This window comes from Salminus brasiliensis, chromosome 1 (assembly GCF_030463535.1).
Source record: "Salminus brasiliensis chromosome 1, fSalBra1.hap2, whole genome shotgun sequence".
Taxonomy (NCBI): domain Eukaryota; kingdom Metazoa; phylum Chordata; class Actinopteri; order Characiformes; family Bryconidae; genus Salminus; species Salminus brasiliensis.
Window position 1 is genome coordinate 88,443,404 of NC_132878.1, and position 18,770 is coordinate 88,462,173.

At 42.0% G+C, this 18,770-nt stretch overlaps 2 protein-coding genes across 4 annotated transcripts in view; both read left to right on the forward strand.

Annotated features, from left to right (window-relative positions):
* Positions 1-191: 191 nt before the first annotated feature.
* dbf4 (DBF4-CDC7 kinase regulatory subunit) lies at positions 192-6,988 on the forward strand. The gene is made up of 12 exons (XM_072659095.1): positions 192-780; positions 2,091-2,260; positions 2,764-2,952; positions 3,125-3,175; positions 3,319-3,388; positions 3,555-3,631; positions 3,737-3,782; positions 3,921-3,966; positions 4,114-4,242; positions 5,140-5,260; positions 5,376-5,488; positions 5,700-6,988. The coding sequence occupies exons 1-12, from the start codon at positions 735-737 to the stop codon at positions 6,634-6,636; spliced, it is 1,995 nt and encodes a 664-aa protein (XP_072515196.1). The 5' UTR covers positions 192-734; the 3' UTR covers positions 6,637-6,988.
* A 4,311-nt stretch (positions 6,989-11,299) lies between these two features.
* Positions 11,300-18,770, forward strand: part of adam22 (ADAM metallopeptidase domain 22) — a 133,146-nt gene continuing 125,675 nt past the window's right edge. Inside the window, exons 1-2 of one of the 3 annotated variants that reach the window (XM_072692275.1) lie at positions 11,300-11,966; positions 13,046-13,197. In XM_072692275.1, coding sequence (XP_072548376.1) covers positions 11,894-11,966; positions 13,046-13,197 — 225 coding nt within the window. In that variant the 5' untranslated portion in view covers positions 11,300-11,893. The remainder of the gene's footprint in view (positions 11,967-13,045; positions 13,198-18,770) is intronic. The other 2 variants (XM_072692277.1, XM_072692276.1) reach the window with 2 other exon arrangements.

Genomic DNA, 18,770 nt, shown 5'->3' on the forward strand with positions numbered 1-18,770 from the left:
TATTTTAGAATCAACTTTAAAATTTAACCATGGGGTATCTATATTATCTCTCTATATAACAAATATGCATATTATCGTGCGCGCTTTATTAATTCATTGTTTAATAAACAGAATTGTGCTGTCGAAAGTCGACTCGTGAAAGCGAAGGGTGACATTTGAATGTGGGGCGTCTGACGTCACGCTGGTGTGATCCTGGCGAGCGGGAAAATAGAAACCTGCGTGTTTGTGTCGCTTTTAAACAGCTAGAAAATAAACACACCGCTGTCCGGAGCGGCTGGAAAATATGGGCAGAGTGTAGACGTGTAGGCGAGGGTGGAATAGGTCTGAGAAATTCGCGAGAAATGTGCACAGAGCCGTCGTTTGTTAGCTTAGCCCGGCTAGCTTTGTTGCGCCTGTTTGAATTTGCAGCCTAACGTCTGTCCGGTGCGTTTTAAACCCGGGGCGGAAATCGGCCTGGCGAGGAACCTCTCCGGCTGACAGCGTAACACTCACCTGAAGATCACTTTTAAAGACTTTCCTTGTAACCGAGACACTTATATGTACGAGGGGGAGAGTATACAGGAGTAAAGTGAGCTGTGTTTGTCGATGTCAGTAAGTTAGTTAGCTAGCTATGCTAACGTTAGCGGATGGTAGCTAGCTATTTAACTCTTCCCGTTGTGGGACTCTCCTCTCCTCTCCTCTCCTCTCCTCTCCTCTCCTCTCTGGCTCTGGAAGAAGGAGCTGACTAAACTGTAATGAAACAACAGAGTTTTTCAAGGTCTACCAAATCAAAAATCCAAGGTAAGACTATCTATCTTCAAACGTTGCTGGTTTGTCTCTTGTATTTTTATTCTAGATGTTTTGAGTGGTGAACAGCCACTACTGTGAATTAGCCTCATGTTTTTCATTGCCTACATCTGGAATATTGTGCAGTTAATCAATTACATTAGCTATAGCTATATTTACACAAAGGCAGTACCAGTTTAAATCATCAAGATGTGTCTTAATCCAGCCTGTAAAGAAAATGGATATCACTCATAACAGCAGTGGACATGTCAGTCCTCTTAGGGCCAGGTGTTAAAAGGTCTAGTTTACATTCATTCATTATTGCCTTAAAAATTAATCCTAGGGTTATTTTGTGGATGCTACAACAGACTGTAGTAGTTTTATTATTATTATTTCTTAAATATCTAGTCTTAGCTTTTTGATGTAGTGTAAATCTGGCTCTGCTTCACATTGTATTAAAATGTCACGATTAGTGGACTAATAGAAATGCCCCAAAAGTTTACATTGTTTTGTCTTTGGAAATGTATTTTTTTTTCTCTTGTAAAGTTGCTGTTTTGGAGATATTAGGTTTTTGCAGGACAGCACTGATTTGTATTATTTACATGTTGCTAATCCACTGGGAGACTTGAACTCTGTAATTGATGTTATAGCACAATCCATATTCTCTCACACATTTCTGATTGACTTGTAAAACTGTCCCACAAATTTCGCAAAGTGGAACAATCAAAGACTTATAAAAGAGTTATAGAGTTTATCTGCACCCTGATTTAAAACTTTAATTGTACATGCAAATAAACGTAAACGCATCCTGATTTAATAACTAGCAGGATTGTTTTATTTAAAAGAAATGTTTGCTTGTAACAGTAATGTTGTCTAAACACTGTTGCTGACCTTTGGGTGGACTCTCCATGGGGTTCTTCCTGTTTGAAGAATGCTCCAACCTAATCAAAGATTGACATTTGTGAAGTCATGTGGTTTTGATCACTTCCAATCACAGCTTGTGCTCACCCATTGTTTTATTGACTTTCATTTATTTGAAGACTTACACCAAATAAAGCTTAGGTGTCCCACATTAGAGCAAATTTACCCTATTACTTTACAGTGTTGAGTGGGTAGAATAAATTCATTCTGTTGACTAAAGATAGTGTTTTAAAGATAGTGTGAAGTGGTACCTGGTACAGTTTATTATTTTAGTGTATTAAAAAAGTGAAGATTAATACAGACATGCTTAAGTTCCTAAGCAGATAGATGCTGCATGAAGTGAGTGGTTTTGTTTTGTTTTTTAAGAAATATCTAAGGGATTTGTTTTTCTTTTCCTTTAACAGACCCAAAACTGGACAACGACGGGCGTAAGAGACTATCATCTAAAAGTAAACAACCGCCATCATGTGAAGCTTTTCATAGGAAGCCCTTGACTGGGCGAATATTTTATTTGGATCTGCCGTGTAATAAACGGAGCCAGTCTTTGGAAAGCGATATCAAGAGCCTTGGAGGAGTAAGTCACATTTTGCAGTTTGATCCACACACAATGTGTGTGATTTGTATTTTCTTGTTACATTTGTTTAATTTGTTTACTTTTTTCCCCAAACGGTTAGCTTCTGTCTCTCTGTACATTTTGAAATGCTGTACAGGCCAGATATTAAAGCAGCGCAGCACATTTAAAACAATGCATTAGGGCTGGTATTGGTATGTGTGAAATGACTCTGTTCATTCAGGAATCCTTATTTCATCAATACTTGCCCCTATTCTGTTATTTTAAAGGAGACTGATTGGCCTTTCTAAGTATAGCTGATTGAATAGTGCTTAATGTGCAAGGACATTGTTTAGCTCCATTCAGATCTTTTAAACCTCTATGATAGTTGAGAATGGCAACAGGCATTTTTGCAGGTTAATAGAGTCTGTTTAAAACGGCAGTGCTTTCTTTTGTCCTTGGAATATATGTATATTCTTTTATTTAATCCATGCTTTTTATAATGTATTTCAATTGTTCCTTTTTAGACAGTAGAAAAGTTCTTCAGTAAAGAAATCCGGTATTTGGTGTCCAGTAAGCCTGAAGCTCGCCATGTGCAGCGGCTAATACAGGACTCCCCGGTGCCCAGCCCAGACTCTGGGCTCAGCTCCCCCCATCCGGCCAGCAGAAGGGACAGTCATGGACACAGAGGCAGCTCACAAGGACCTGCTGACACTGTGAGAGCTCCTCTGTAATTTAATAATTCAAGTCTGAATAGAATAAAATATATGTACTATGTAATATTCATGTTTTTATCATGTGTACTTTTTAAAGGAATTTAGTTTTGCATTAATCTCATGTTTAAAAGAACTTGCCTTAACTTCACCACTGCTGTTTGGTATTTCACAGGTGGTTGTGAGCAGAGGAAAGTCATTAGTGGAGAAGGTCGTTAAAGAACAAGTGAGTGATTTTGCGTTTTTGTAGCTAATGCAGATTGCCGTGTTGGAGACTGTATTGGTATTATCGTTTACTGTTTGGATGTGTTAATTAGTGTACTAGCTACTGGAGTAAATTTAATGGATTCTTTTTTTTTTTTGTCTTAGGAACGTTTTCAGATGAACAGAATCCTGGCCAATGCACTTGAATGGGGTGTGAAAATCATCTACATTGATGGTATTCATGCTTTATCCTTGTCTTTGTTTTATTGCTATTGTTTTAAAATTGCAGAACATTAGAGAATAGATTAATTAAACCAAATCTTGTGGTCCATGTATATTATTAAGTTAAATTGTATTGATCATTTTCATGGTTGACTTGTGTTTCTTCTGTTTGAAAACAGACATAATTTCATACATTGATAAGAAAAAAACACAGCTCCCCAAAGTCAGTACAGTGGCTCACACAGTGAAGGCAGCGGTAAGTTGTTGTTTTTTTTCCCTTTGCTTTCTGATTAGCTTCTGAAAAATTAAATAAAATAGTTAATGCTTGGGTATTGACTGTCATTTTTATGTATGCCTTTAGGCCCAACCAGATCCTACAAAGAGGACTGCCTTTCAGAAATCCAGTGGTGAGTACAGTATGATGTTTCTAAAGAAAGTAGCATTAAAGTAACTTTTACATTCCAAGTCATGTTTTAACTAATTATGTGACTATCCTGCTGTAAAAAATCTTTCTCTGCAACTTACTGCAACTGTTTTATTTTTAGCTGGAAGAATCAGTCGCCCCTTTGTTAAAGTAGAGGACTCCAGCAGGTACAACACATTTTGTTTGTTTATGGAAACAATGTCTTGTATTTCCCCATTGTATGTGAATTGTAATTTAATCTTCTAGTCTTTGTTAAATGTCTCATGAACTTGATCACTAATTGTTTTTTTCATGAATTCATTCACTCATTCCAGGCACTACCGCCCCATTTATCTACCAATGGCCAATATGCCTGTGTTTAACTTCAAATCAGCTGTGCCCTGCAGTCCATTCTTGGTGGAAGAAAATGATGATGCCAAAACTAAAAAACAAAATGTGCACGGGTATGTTTTTCTTGCATGATAATTCTGTGAACATTTTATGTGTAGTTCATCATGAATAGAGATGACCATTGATTTGTCAGGAAGATCAATAAAAAAATAAAAAAAAACGGAAAAAAAGACACAACCTCTTCTTTAATCTAATTTGTGAATATCCAGTAAAGTCTGCTCCACCTTGGTGGATTTCCATTATTCTAGAGAACACATTTTTTTGTTATTTCTCCCCAAACTAAACATTTATTTGCAGGGGGGGAAAAAATAAATAAAAATAAAAATTGGTTCAGCAGTTGGAGGTGTGCGTGTGTTCACTGCACGGATAAATGCAGAACCCAAATTCCATCTGTGTCCATCACAAATGCTTAATGTTGATGCTTAATGTGATGTGTAGCTTCTGCAAATTTTTGCAACTACTATGTGCTGTATACCACCAATTAGACTATTAGAAAGACCCTGTTTACATTGGTTTACTTCATGTGACTAGTATATGGATTGTATCCTGATAACATTTTAGCCACATGCATTTACACTGGTTAGTCAAATGAGTATACAGTTAGTTAGACCGCAATCTGATTGCTGTGTGGGACATAATATGCAGATTAGATTATTTTGCCTCACTTTTTACTGGCGTTTCGGTTGAACTGGGAGGGGTTATTGGTTGTCAAATGTGTGTTGCAGGGGCGGATGTGTTAAAATATTAGGCTCAAATGCGTCTCAGATCACTTCCTGAAGTGGTTTGAGTAATTAGATTTGTATCTGGTTTAAATGGGTATCGGTTGAATTCACACTTATGTTTTTATGTAGCTTGGTGTAATTCTGATACTCAAGATGCATGAAGTGACCAGGTGTCAACAGGGTCTAAGTTTTTCCTTTTGTGCAAACTCATGGGTGTTCTTTATTCAGGTCTGGGGGAGATCGAGGAGCAAAGGTCAGGAAAGACAGGCGAAGAGGCCATGAGGGAAAAGTTCGGAGGAAGGGAGGCTACTGTGAATGCTGCTTGGTCAAATACGACAGCCTTAAAGCCGTGAGTACCACAAACTCCTACATGTTTTTCCTCCATAATAACATTTAGTAATGGCATTGGTAACTGTAAACAGACTTTGACCAAACTCCTGATGCTGATGACATTTAATCTACAGCACCTGCAAAGCGAGCGGCATCAGTCTTTCTCTAAGAGTGCGGAGTACTTGGTGGTGGATAAAGTTATCTCAGGACTTACCTGTGAGCTCATCCACATCAGCACCCCTAAAAGGTAATGCTATTCATAAGTTATCAGCATTTGTCCAGTAGATGGCAGTGTAGCTCTGAGCCAGTGCATCAAACAATGTTGCTGTGTTCTCGGTTTCATTAGTCAGATTTGTTAATGAGATTTAGAGCCTGGATTATTATTTAAAATTCTATTTAGGCAGATACATGTGTGTCTTTCAGTGTGATATAATTATATTGTTGTGACTTCTGTTTAGGGTGAAGTGCAGCGTGTCTTCCCCTGTCCTTGCCCCTGGTGCAGTCGTGAAAAAGGAAGGTGAAGAGGGAGTTCTGGAAGTTAAAAATGAGAAGACTACTGGATTTCCGCCCTGGAGCTCTCACAACACAGAATTTAGCAGTGGAACACCTCAGCCTGTCCGTAAGCGCTGCAGAGAGTACTGTCGGAGCCCTGGAGAAGATGCGGCAGAACAGTCGGAAGCTCTGGAGAAATCCCAGTCTAAGCGTGGGTCATTTGAATGGGGCTCCAGTTCTCACACGGCTTTGCATACACCACTGTCCTGCACAAAGAACGGGTGTTTCTCCGATTCTCTGGAGAGGAACAGAAGATCATTGCAAGTTAATTCAAAACAAAGGACTTCTTTGGGAGCACAACCAGCTCATCAGCATGTTAGAAGTTTACAATCCATGACTTCAGAGCACAAACCTGAAAATATGGGTACACGGTCCACATGGAAAACTCAAGGGGCTAATGTGGCGTCTGAGCCATCTGGAATTAGCCGGCTGAACTTTCAGACTTCCCAAAAGTCACTTTTGGATACTACATGTATGCAGGTCTTCAAAGAAAAGCCTCAGCCCAACTCAAGTCACATGCCAGTCAAAACGGAACATCCTTCTGATGCAAACCATGATTCGGTGACTGCTGAAAGGTCTCTCTCCAGCAGAGGAATAGAACCAGATAATAAAGACAGTCCTTCCAGAACCTTGCGAAGAAAAGTACGGAATTCTAGGCGTAGACGAAAAGTTTCGGCAGAGGCTTCGCAAGGTCTTTCTGGGAAAGATGTAAAAGTACTGATTTCACAAACCTGCAAAGTTTCCGAGTCACAGAGTATCTCTGCTTCTGCCCTGGACTTGTGGCAGCTCTTTATGTCTACTGATGCTGACCTGGAGGATGACTTTAAGGGCTTTTATGAGTAGTGGAAAATGGACAGAAAAAAAATCTGAAAATGATGTCTGCGTCAAAAATCCAATAGAGGATTATTATAAAGAGATATGTCTGACATATGTTGAAACTTATTTATTTCTATGTATCTCTCTCTGAAGAAGATATTAAGATTCTCAAAAAGCTAACCTGTCAGGTACAGGAACAATGGTGATGTGAGCTTTAAACATGTACTGCAACACACACATGTATGACACAAAAACCCAAACCCGTTAACAGATTTCTGAGTTTTTTTGAGAAGCATGTGGATGAATTCTTGTGAAAAGAAACTGACTATGTACAGTAATATTAAATTTATTTGAAAGGGGCAGATGCCCTACAGATGAATTTTGTCTCCAGTATTAAATTGTCTTCAGTCAGTATATTACCATGTCCTTTATTTTGTTACAACAGCATGGCTGTTTGCTCTATTGGGGATGCATTTGACCTACTCACTGCCTTTTAGCCATGTGTAGATACTAGAAGTCACTCTGTTCAATATGCATGGATATTTAACGACAAATGTATTAGACTGGAGCTAATCTTCTAATCTTCATGCTGAATGTATTGCATAAATGTAATTATATGAAACATAGGTTTCAAAAGGTCAAAAATATCAGCATATCAATTCTGAAAGCTTTAGTATACCAATAGTACAATTATACAAATATCAAACAGGTTGAGTATGTGGCTGTGTGGCAGCTAAAGAAATTTAAAATTGGAAATCAGCACTTGCAGTAAACAGTTCCAATATCCTAGTCTCTGCTCTAATTATTACAAATGAAGATAGTAGGTGGCATTAGCATGTTTAAAACTGTGCGCCTGTATGTGGCTCTTATTGTAATCATAATATTAAAAGTACAAAAGAAAGCCAATTTATTTAACTTAAAATAACTTCAAAATAATTGTCATGAGTGGTACTTTTGTAAAGGACTGAGTGACGCTATGTAACCTGAATCCTATTTGTACAAAATTCTGTTATATTACTCAGTCCGCATAACCCTTTCACTTCAGATACTGCCTCTTTATTTTACAGGTGGCTCAAAGTGTGATTTTAACTTAATGACTCTAGGGGGAGCACAGGAGCAAGGAATACCAATCCTTTGTTAAAGTCTGTTTGTTTGTGTGCTTAATCTCGAAGTGCATGAATAGTTTAGTTTGGTGTGCTCCATGACTGACTTTTATAGGGGGGTTTTGTGGTGTAATACTCAAAATAAGACTTCCGAAATGGCTCTTCCTATGAAACCAAAATTGGATATGCTTATCATACAAATATATAGGAGTTCTGGTCTTCACCCTTCCATTACTGGCAGCATTGTGTGATAAGGGAGTTCTACTGAGCTGCTGGGTGGGAATTGGAAATTAGATGTATTGAATTGGAGCATCATTGTGTTAAATTGAACAAAATTATGAATTTTGTGAATCAAGAATGGAGGAGGTTATGAGGATTGGGGGGCAGAGGTGCCCAATCCTGGTCCTGATGATCGACCATTCTGCAGAGTTGATCTCCAGTCCTAATCTAATACACCTGGTCCAGGTAAAGAAGGTCTTTAGTGAAATTACAGAGTTTTACGGCCAGGTGTGTTTGGTGTGAACTCTCCAGGATAAGACTCCACCGGAACTAGAATTTGGGTGCCTCTAGGTGCCAGTGGAGAATGGGTTCCCCTTTTGAGTCATTAAGACATGCTTAATACAAAGTACGCTAAGTGTGGACTAGCATACAAATTTGATTCGCTAGTGTAAACTCTATGGGCTGTCCCATTCCCACACAAGTTGCACAAGGTTTCTTCCTCTCACTTGGGGATAGGACCCGGATCTCTGGCTTAACCTTGACCAACCTTAACTGTTTAAGTATATCCCCTGCTATTTTTGTTTTCTTTCCCCCCTCACACGTGCTTCAGTTTGATGTGCACATGTGGTATAGCTGCTTAGCCACTGAACTCTGGTAGCCTCTGTCAATACACCCCTTAAACACACCACAAACTAGTCCTCAGGGGCTGTTGAAGTCTCTGTAGATCCAACAGTTTTCAGCTGTTTCCGTTGGATTTCACTGAAATTCAGTTCGCACATGGTGAGCGCAGTCTAAAAGGAAATGCCACTGATGTTTACATCATTTTATTTACTGGAAGCTTGTAAATTTAAACATCTTGAGAAGCCTGTTTTAGATTGCTGGTGCCTGGTGTTTTATCTGCAAAGGCTATCCACTTGTTTAATTAGCTGGTGCTTGGTTGGAATAAAAAAAAAAACCTGGAGATGAAGTTGCTTTCTGTCACAGGACGTAGCCATTGCCACATTTTTTTACTTTTTGGAAGCTGTAAATTTCACAGGGCTGAAATGTTGATTCCAGACTTTTTACCAGTAACCTACAGACATTTACAATTCTGTCAAATGTTCTGCATAACTAAACCGTTAATGTGAACAGAGTCAACTGATCTGGCCTCAGGCAGTATGGCTTATGTGTTTGGTCCACCTGGGGCTGGAGAGGGTAAGGCAAACTATCATCTACCACTTGTTCTCTTGTTCAGTACTGCTGCCTATTGTTCAGTACTGAAGTTCAATGAAAGGCAGCTCTCCGGGGTCCTGAAGCAGGTTAAGGAGTTAAACTGATGATGGCAGTGGGTCCAGGGGTACAAAAGGGGTTGATTCTGCTTTCCACTGCAAGTCCCCAGTATGGTTTTGACATTGGTAGATATCTCTCTAGAGGTCCAGAGTGGTCTAGCAGAGTAAGGTGCAGTCACTATGACCCGAGGATCGCTGGTTCAAATATCGGTCATGCTGCTAGCCATCAGGAGCCGGGGCCCCAAGAGAGCACGATTTTCCATGCTCTCTCCAGGGTTGCTTGACGACACTTTCTCCCCACATCACTCCAGTGCAGTGCTGGCTGGCACTGGCGCCTGCTAGCTGATGCATCAGAGCCGAGTATGGTATTGAGCTACAGAAGCACATTGAACATTTTGAGGTTCTGGCACTAAAATGTGTGTAAAGGCAAAGGGAATTATTGACACACACTTCTGCTTCTTTAGACCTAAGTGGAACTGACCTTAAAAGAGTGAGAAGCTCTGAATATTGATCAAACTAAATATTTCTCTTTGTGTTTTCTTGACTCAGCAGTCACACGATGTCCTCGCTGCAGTACATGGAACAACGATGAATGAAGGCTTTCTGTATTTGGAACTGCAGACCTGAATTAGGTCAGTGCCAGTCTTTAACCCTCCCCAAAACTGCTTTCATGTCCCCTTTATTTTTACTCCATTTTTCTACCCAATTTGGAAGGCCAATTACCCAATCCCTGTTCATGTGACCTTCCTCTATCACTAGCAATGCCCCCAACACTAGGAGGATGAAGACTAGCACAAGAGCCACCACCTCTTACAAGGTTACAGAGGTGGGCCACCAGTGGGGTGTTAGGAGTCTTGCCCAAGGACTCTTATTGGTGTAGCGCAGCATAGTCACCTAGACCAGAAATTGAACCCCAGTCTCCCACATGGTGTGGTGTGGTAGTGCTGTTATCTATACCACACCAACCACAACAAAAGCATTCTACAGTTGCTGCACACCCTGGGATTTGACCCTACAACCTTCAGATCACAACACCAGGGGCTTAACCCACTAGGCCACCCAGGAAATGCCATCAACCCACCACTGAGAGCAAGGCCAGTTGTGCTCCCTCTCACTCCGGCTGCTGAAGGCAAGGTGTTGGGATAGCTGCGTATAGCTGCGTTTCTTCTGAAGAGTTTATCCTGCTTTTGTTGACGTAACTGTCTCTACTGTCCAGAGAATGCTTCTACTAGATTCTGGAGCACTGCTGTGAGGATTTGATTGCATTCAGCAACAAAAATGTTAGTGAGATTAGGATGTTAGATGATCACCCCAACTCAATCCCAAACGTACTGTATGGGACACCATCATTCCAGAGTTCCAGTGCTCCACAGCTCAATGATTTGGGGCTTTATACGCCTCTAGCCCACGCCTGGCATTAGGCACGGTGCCAATAGGTTCATATCTATCTGCTCCAGAGTCCTGTTCTATTGGCAATGCTTGTGTCAGCAATGGGTGCAACTTCAAGCAGCTGAATGCATTAATTAGAAGGGGTGTCCACATAAAGCCAAAACATTATGACCATATCAGTGTACATAACGTCTAGCTATTGCCCAGTACGGTGCGATCAACAGCGTAGCAGACCGGAAGCAACCGTTTAATGTTGACAGTACTGCTCACGAGGTGCCGAGCAGGTAGATCCAGCGTGGACTACATTACCCAGCATGCCGTTCACCTCTAGCGCCTTTTGCAATCGTGTGGTATTTCTAAAGCTAGCTCCCTCTCTCTCTCACACACACACACTCATACACACTCTAAGTCTCTAGTGCAATCGCTTTGAAGTGCATATTTCACATGCGCGCTCTCTCTCTCTCTCTCCGTAGCTTCTCTCTCACTCTGCCTCCCTAGTACATCCCCCATGTCTCTCTATCCCCCCTGCTCTCTCTCCCTTATTCTTGCCTATCTCTGCCACTCTCATCCATACACTTTCTAAGGCTTTCTCTCGCCCCCCCTCCCCCGTCTCTCTCTCTCTCTCTCTCTCATACGCTCCCTATCTCTCTCTCTCCCCATACATCCTCCACCTCTTCCTCTAGCCTCTGTCTCCAGCTCGCATCTCTCTCATTCTATCCCTGTACATTCTCTATCTCGCTCCACCCCCACTCTCTCTCTCTCTCTCTCTCTCCTCATACAATCTCCATCACTTTCTCTAGCCTCTCTCTCTCTCTCCTCCGCCCACCCCCCCCTCCGTTTCTCCCTCATACTCTCTCCATCTCCTCCTCTAGCATCTCTCTCTCTCTCTCTCTCTCCATCTCCTCCTCTAGCATCTCTCTCTCTCTCTCTCTCTCTCTCTCTCTCTTATACTCTCTCCATCTCCTCCTCTAGCATCTCTCTCTCTCTCTCTCTCTCTCTCTCTCCATCTCCTCCTCTAGCATCTCTCTCTCTCTCTCTCTCTCTCTCTCTCTCTCTCTCTCTCTCTTATACTCTCTCCATCTCCTCCTCTAGCATCTCTCTCTCCCTCCACCCTCCACTCTCCACCCTCTCTAATGGTAGCCAGCCTGTCTGTCTATTGTCTGTCTGTCGTCGCTGAGGAGGAAGAGAAGATAAACAGAGAGAAGAGGGGGATTCTCGGTGGTCTCTGGTTGTTTGTTCTGACCGCGGTTCGGTTCGGTTCGGTTCTGCTGGAGTGGTCTGCCGGAGCGGGAGTGTCCGGACGCCATGGCCCCGCGCTGGGCTGCGCTCTGCCTGCTGTGGCTCTGCGGAGCGGCCAGCTCCTCCACACCTCCACACGGTAACCGGCCCCGCTTTTCTCCTCCTTTCTCTGGCAGTGGGCTCCGCTCCTCTGCGCTAGCCCGCGCCCAGGAGCCCGAAATGTGCCATCATGTGTTTCAGCAGCGGTGCGGCGGTGTTCACGCTGCTGGCCCGTTTTACTGGTACCAGCCATGGAGGATGTAAACAGACATGGATGCTGAACGCGAGCGAAAGCGTTCATGCTCCTGCGCTTGATGCTCCTCAGCGTTGCCTTTAGCCTGGCTGGTTTCTTCATGCACCCGCATGGGGATGTTATTTTTATCACGAGTAGGGAGCGGGCAGCGCTGTGTTGTTCTCCTCGCTATCATTAGAGCAGTAAAGCAGGTGCATTATAGCACTACATTCCCATTCATAGCATGGATGCAGCACTATCTTGTATTCTTAACAGTGGCATGGATGCATGCATTTAACCTGATTTAATTAGCATTAGTAGCATTTCTGCATAAATGCATTGCAAATTAATTAACGTTATTAGAATTAAAACAGTAGTGGAAGGTTTTATTGTTCTGATTAGCATGAGTGCATGCATGCAACTGAATGCAATTCTCAGTATTGGTATTAGTGCAACGTTTTATTGTTGTTAATAGCATAAATGCATGCACGCAATTGCATTTCAGTTGATAGCTTTTATGCAGCAATGCAATTTAATTCTCATTATTAGCATTAAAACAGTGGTGCAACGTTTTGTTTTTATTGTTAGCATGAGTGCAATGTCATCTTAATGTCATTTTATTGTTCGTTTTATTCATGCAATCATTATTAGCAATAAGACCGTTATAGTGCAGCATTTTATTGTTATTGTTAGCATGGGTGCTTTCGTGTAACTGCACTTTTGTCCCGTTCAGATCATCCAGACACTCGTGCAAACGCATATTAATCATAAATGCATTAAATATGTTAAATAATTCTGTGTAGTTTAGCCTCATGCGATGCCACGAGCCTAGCAGGTCACTCAGCAGAGCATAGTCTCGAGCTCAAATGCAACACACACCCCAAACATTATGGGAAACCATTGTAAATATGTGTGTGTGTGTGTGTGTGTGTGTGTTTTGGTGGTAGGAGACGGCTCGGTGAGGGCGAGGACCCTCCGCGCTGACAGCAGGGAGATCACGGTGCCCGCGAGGCTTGTGTATCGCGCGGATCGTGGCGGCGGTCAGACGGCGCACGACACCCTGGGCACGCGGGTGCACGCGATCTCCGGGGACCAGCAGGTGAGCGAATCCCCCACATACCCCCCCCCCCCCCCCCCCTTACTCCTCTCCTCTTCCCTCCTCTCCCAAACCCTGCCCCCACCTCCCCTCCAACCAGGACCCGTTGCTATTGGAAACCCGTTGGTTCAGCTGTTGTTTACATGTTTACGCTTCCAGCGCAGCGCTACGCACGAGGCTCTGACTAATCTAATACAAGGCTGGATCCAGGTGTTATAGGCCATCAGCTAATATGAGACACTGATGTTATGCAGATTTAATGGCTTTCTATTATGGAAGTACTCATGAAAGTATTCAGCTTCAGTTAGAATGGGAATTAACAACAGTTTCTTGAATTGCTTGATGGTCCAGAATGTGAACACACACATTCAGTGGGTTTACTTTTACAGTGTTCTTGAACAGACAACAGTATTTTCTTTGATATAGTTGAATAATGAGGGTTCAGTACATGGAGGTTGGTGTGGCACAACAGATAACACCACTACCTGCCACTGAGCTACCACACCATGTGGGAGACTGGGGTTCGATTCCCAGTCTGGGTGACTAGGTGCTGCGCTACACCAATAAGAGTCCTTGGGCAAGACTCCTAACACTACATTGGCCCACATCTGTAATACGAGTAACCTTGTAAGTCGCTCTGGATAAGAGCGTCAGCTAAATGCCGTAAATGTAATGTAATGGAAATCGTGAGCCTTAAACACTGTTGTGTCCTCTTTAGGGCTGGGCGATATGGTAAAAATATTTATACACGATACACAATATTTATCACGATACTGTAATCACAGACTCTTAAAACTACTGTTCAGATACTCTCCTGTACTGAGTACGGTGATTTCTATTCAACATCTGCTGAACTTCGTCTAATTAAACCAGCCTAATTACATTGTTGGTAATGAAACATGCAGCTGATCAGTGATTATTAAGAACGAACATTATCCTCCATATGCCTTAAAAAGCATATTGTTTATCAGGATAACAAAATTGATCACAATACGATATAATATTGTGATATTGCCCAGCTCTAGTCCTCCTTCAAAAGAAAATCCAGCATAACCACAATAGATTGGAAGATCTAACAGTCTTGACACTTTACGATTTATGTACCCCCACATGTAATAAGGACAAATGCCCACTTTGGGAGAATATGGTGTTATTAATGCTTGCAGTCAGGGGAAATGACCAAACCGGGTTTAAAAAAACAATTGTCTGCTCAAGTTAAAGGCAGTTGGACTCAGCAGCAATCCATCCAAATTACTAAAGAACTAATGGTCCATTGACACCAATGTGTAGCCAGGAACGTCCAGCTAACCGAGGCTCAAATAACATCTGTTTAAAAGATAACCCCTCATTTCTGAGCACGCAGTCGAGCGAATGGTCTTAGGAGTTTTTTTTTTACTGTTTTCAGGCACATCTAGTAGACTGGGTTATCCAGGTTTGCTTGCTTTCCCTCTTACTTGAACTTAGCATGTCACTAAATTTTTAGTGCTTGTTTTTTCCCCCACCTGTTTTCAGAGCATCTTTTTTAGAGAATTTATCACTCAGTGAGTTCCCACATGTTTCAATACCTGGATTTCAGTTGTTTCTGCAGATTACAGCAATCTGTTAGTTTCTCTGGTCTTCTGTAAAAGGATTCTTGGCATTCCTGCTGAATCGGTTTGTACATTGCACAGCAGCTCTTTCTCGTTTTTGGGTTAGCGGCATTCACATAAAACGCTACCCGCTGACACTCAGAAGAGAGTGTCAAAACGCAGGGCACAACAAAGTTAAAGTGAGTGGGTATCCCATAAGCTAATAGCTAACCTAACCACTAGATAGCTAGCTAACCACTAGATAGCAGAACTATTCTGTAAGACTCTTTACCATCTCTTACGCAAGCTGATCACACACTGCAGGGCAGGATATCAGCACTGTCCGGTAGGACTCTGCAGTATTTACAATATTCTTGTTACAGTGCTAAAACACAGCTATGATATGCTATGCAGTTGCTGTGAGTTGTTTTGGTGCTGTAAACCAGCCAATCAGAGCTCTTCATATTATTCACATGCCCACTATAAAAGGAAAATCAGCGTGTTTAATTCTGGAGCAAAAGAAGAGGCATTTTTGACCCCAACTAAGGTCACATAACTATTTTCCATCAAATAACTACAATTAAAATACTCAGTTTACTATAAGCGAGAGGCTACATGTGTTTAGATGGTATATGTGGTATATCAGTTCTTATATGTGTGTTACATGATAATATAGAATACATTGAATAATAAAGTGGTGCTTTTATTGCAGAAAGCTGAGCATGAGAGCGGTGTGAACAGGAATCTGTCCTGTTACTTGATGACCCTAAATACTTGTGTTCTGAGATAAGCCAGAAGAGGCTAATTGATTTACTGTGAGCAGTGAGAGGCTGCAGGGGCTGCAGGGGTGAACCAAGGTATCACGTATCTGCAGATATTAGGATCTATGTATCAGCGCAGACTGGTCAGAGTGCTGTATGGTAATGTGTAGGGATGCATGATTATCACAATCACATCAGAGCAAATGCTTAAAACATTCATTTGACAGATATTATAAACTAATATGTGTGATATTTGATATTGTGATTTTTTTAATTGAACTACAGAACAGCAGAATTTTACTGTATTTGTAATGTGAGGTGTATTTAGTCCCAGTTTATATTAAGCTCAATTTTAATAGTGTTAGTGTATTGGCATTAGTTGATATGTACGATCCTGAGAGCTAGTCAGATTATATCATCCTTATTTTGTGAGTTGCTGCAGGGTTGTGCGAGGGCCCCTTGGTCACAAGATGCTGCAGTTTCTTATCCAATCAGTAGATGGACCTCACTCAGCTGCAGAATCCCATTAAAGCCAGTGTTGAAATCTGGTCTATGTGCTGATAGAAGCTGCATTCCAAAGCCTTGGCTGCAGCCGAGATAGCGCGGATCTTCAGTAGGACTGTCCTATAAATACCCCTTCTTTGTAGCCCATTGGTCAGACAGATGGAACAGTCTAACCAGGCTGCGTGGTGATGTCACTGGAAAGGTCCTGCCTCATGCAGTTGTATGTGCTTTTTCATTTTGTCACGGAAAATGATTATAATTATAAAAACTTAATAACTAAACTATATCTAAAATATATCTATTCTTAAACAAATTCTGCTCTGGAGGCTTTGTTTTTTCACCATTTCCATGGTGGATTTTCCCCCCACATTGTATGTGTGCAGAGAACTGTGATACATCAGCGTTTCTGGGCTGTATCTGAAAGGTCTTTCACTTTTAAGAAGCGTTCTGTGACGTAGCAGTTAAGAAATGCAGCCTACCACGACTGCAGCCTAAGCTTTGGAACACAGCTATTAAGTGTAAAAGTAACGTGCCTCACGGTGGAAGCAGAGTAAACACCACTAACAGGATAACACTCTCGAGAGTCCTTCACTCAGCCCAGTACCGTGGGGATCAGAACACAGCAGACCTAGCAAAGACAGCTAACAATGATCAGTTGTTTGTTAATAGTTATACTGTGCTACACAGCTACAGGTGAAGTGCTTTGATGAATCAAGGTGCTCATGCAGTTCTACAAAAGTAAATTAGTTTGGTGAGAATAATGCCGGTCAGTCTTTTAAGCAGCATTATGTGAGAATTGGTATTTTTTGCTACTAGGCTCTCCCTACAGGTGTGAACATTCAGGTGAATACTTTGTCACAATCTATATTGTATAAGATATTGCATAGGGCTGTCAGATTTAAAGTGTGCTGTACGTGGTTATGTTAGAATCCGTGGTTGTAGCACTCATATTCTCATTCAGCTTCTAAATGGCTTTTAGCATCTTTTCGTAGGCCTCATAGTGGCCTTTCCTCCGGCTGAATGGGAATCTACTGGTTGAATAGTTTTTCTACTGGGCTGCCTGTTTCACACTGCACATAGTTAAATAGATCACTAGTGGATTCTGCACTTTCTGTGTGCTACCATGCTTTTTATTGCAGTATAAGGTTGTACAAAGCTTTTGTTCTTGGTGGATGCACTATGTTTTTCCTCCTGAGTACACCAATCACCCATTACATTAAAACCACTAACCGGTGAAGTGAATAACTTTGATTATCTGGTTACAGTTGCTCCTGTCAAGGGCTGTGATATGTGATATGGTGGCAGCAAGTGAACAGTCAGTTCTTGAAGCAGGACAAATGGACAAGCATAAGAATCTGATACACTTTGACTGTGGTGTCTGGTGTTCCCGGTATGCAAAAGTGCTTCAAGGAAGAACGGTCAGTGATGTGGCGACAGAGTGATGGGCATATAAGCCTTATGGATGCGCATGGGGAGTGAAGGCTAGCCACAAAAGAGCTACTGTAGCACAAATTGCTGAAAACGTGAATGCTGGCTAGGTCTTGTGGAGTGCATACCTCACTAGATCAGAGCTGTTTTGGTGCGACACAATTTTAAAGAGGTGGTTATAATGTTATGGCTGATTGTTGTATGCATTTGGCCCATAATCCTGCAGCCTAAATGCAGAATGCCTAATAGGGACACACATTGACTACAGGCGACAGTAAAAATAAGAGTTTGGCAAATATTCAATTTAACTGGTTGTGTAATACTGTTATGTGCTTTACATAATTTACAGTCTAATCATAACACAGGCCCAGTCCTCGCCCTTTGTACCGCCCGGCTGGAAAGCTGGCGAGTAGCATTTGGATGCAGATCCCTTTTTTGGCGAGGCAGGCGAATTTAGGCCAGACGAACACAAAGGAGCCGAGCCAGTCAGTCACAGCTTTTATTAAAAATGTTAATGTAGCATTTAACCCACAAAACCCTCGACTGGAACGGCCGCAACATCTCTGAGTTCATTTCTGCGTTGACTCTGCTGTAGGCGACGGCAGGTAGAAAACCCCAAACCTTCCCCCCACCACTCTAGACCCCCTACACCCCTCCCCAGCCAGTCTGAGGCACGCTGGCCAATCATCAGTGCGTGACTGAACTGATAACAAAGGCAATGAAACGCAGCCACGAGAGGATTAGAGTTATTTTAATGAGCATGCTCTTTGCCGGGACGTCTGTGGCTGCAGACGTCGCAGTTCAAAGCCCCGGGCTGAATTTTTGCAGCTTTGATTATTTATTTATTTATTGCACTTGATTTGCGTGAGTGCGTGTGTGAGTGTGTATGTGTGTGTGAGTGCGTGTGTGCGTGCTGATGTCAGTATGGGAGTCCTGGTCAGCCTGCAGCAAACAAAGCTGATTCATCTTGTTAATGTGCTGTTTTGGTTGCAGTGCGGTTTCTGCTGGGGAGGATGTTATTGGTTATTTTCCAGCTCGACACTTCAGCTGTTTATTCACTGCCGCATGTTTGCTCGTATCCTGATTAATTAAACACGGCTCCTGACAAAGAAAGATGCTCTCTGTGGTGGTTTTCATACTGTACTAGCGATAAGGCTAATGCTTAGCTTATGGTTGTTGCCTTTACTTGATATGGAGTAATCACGATCTAACAACGCTAAACATTCACAGATTTCTACACTGTATGGACACAAGTATTGGGACGGATGCCTGTTCATTCTTTCTTCTAAAATTAAGAGTATTAAAGACTTTTTTT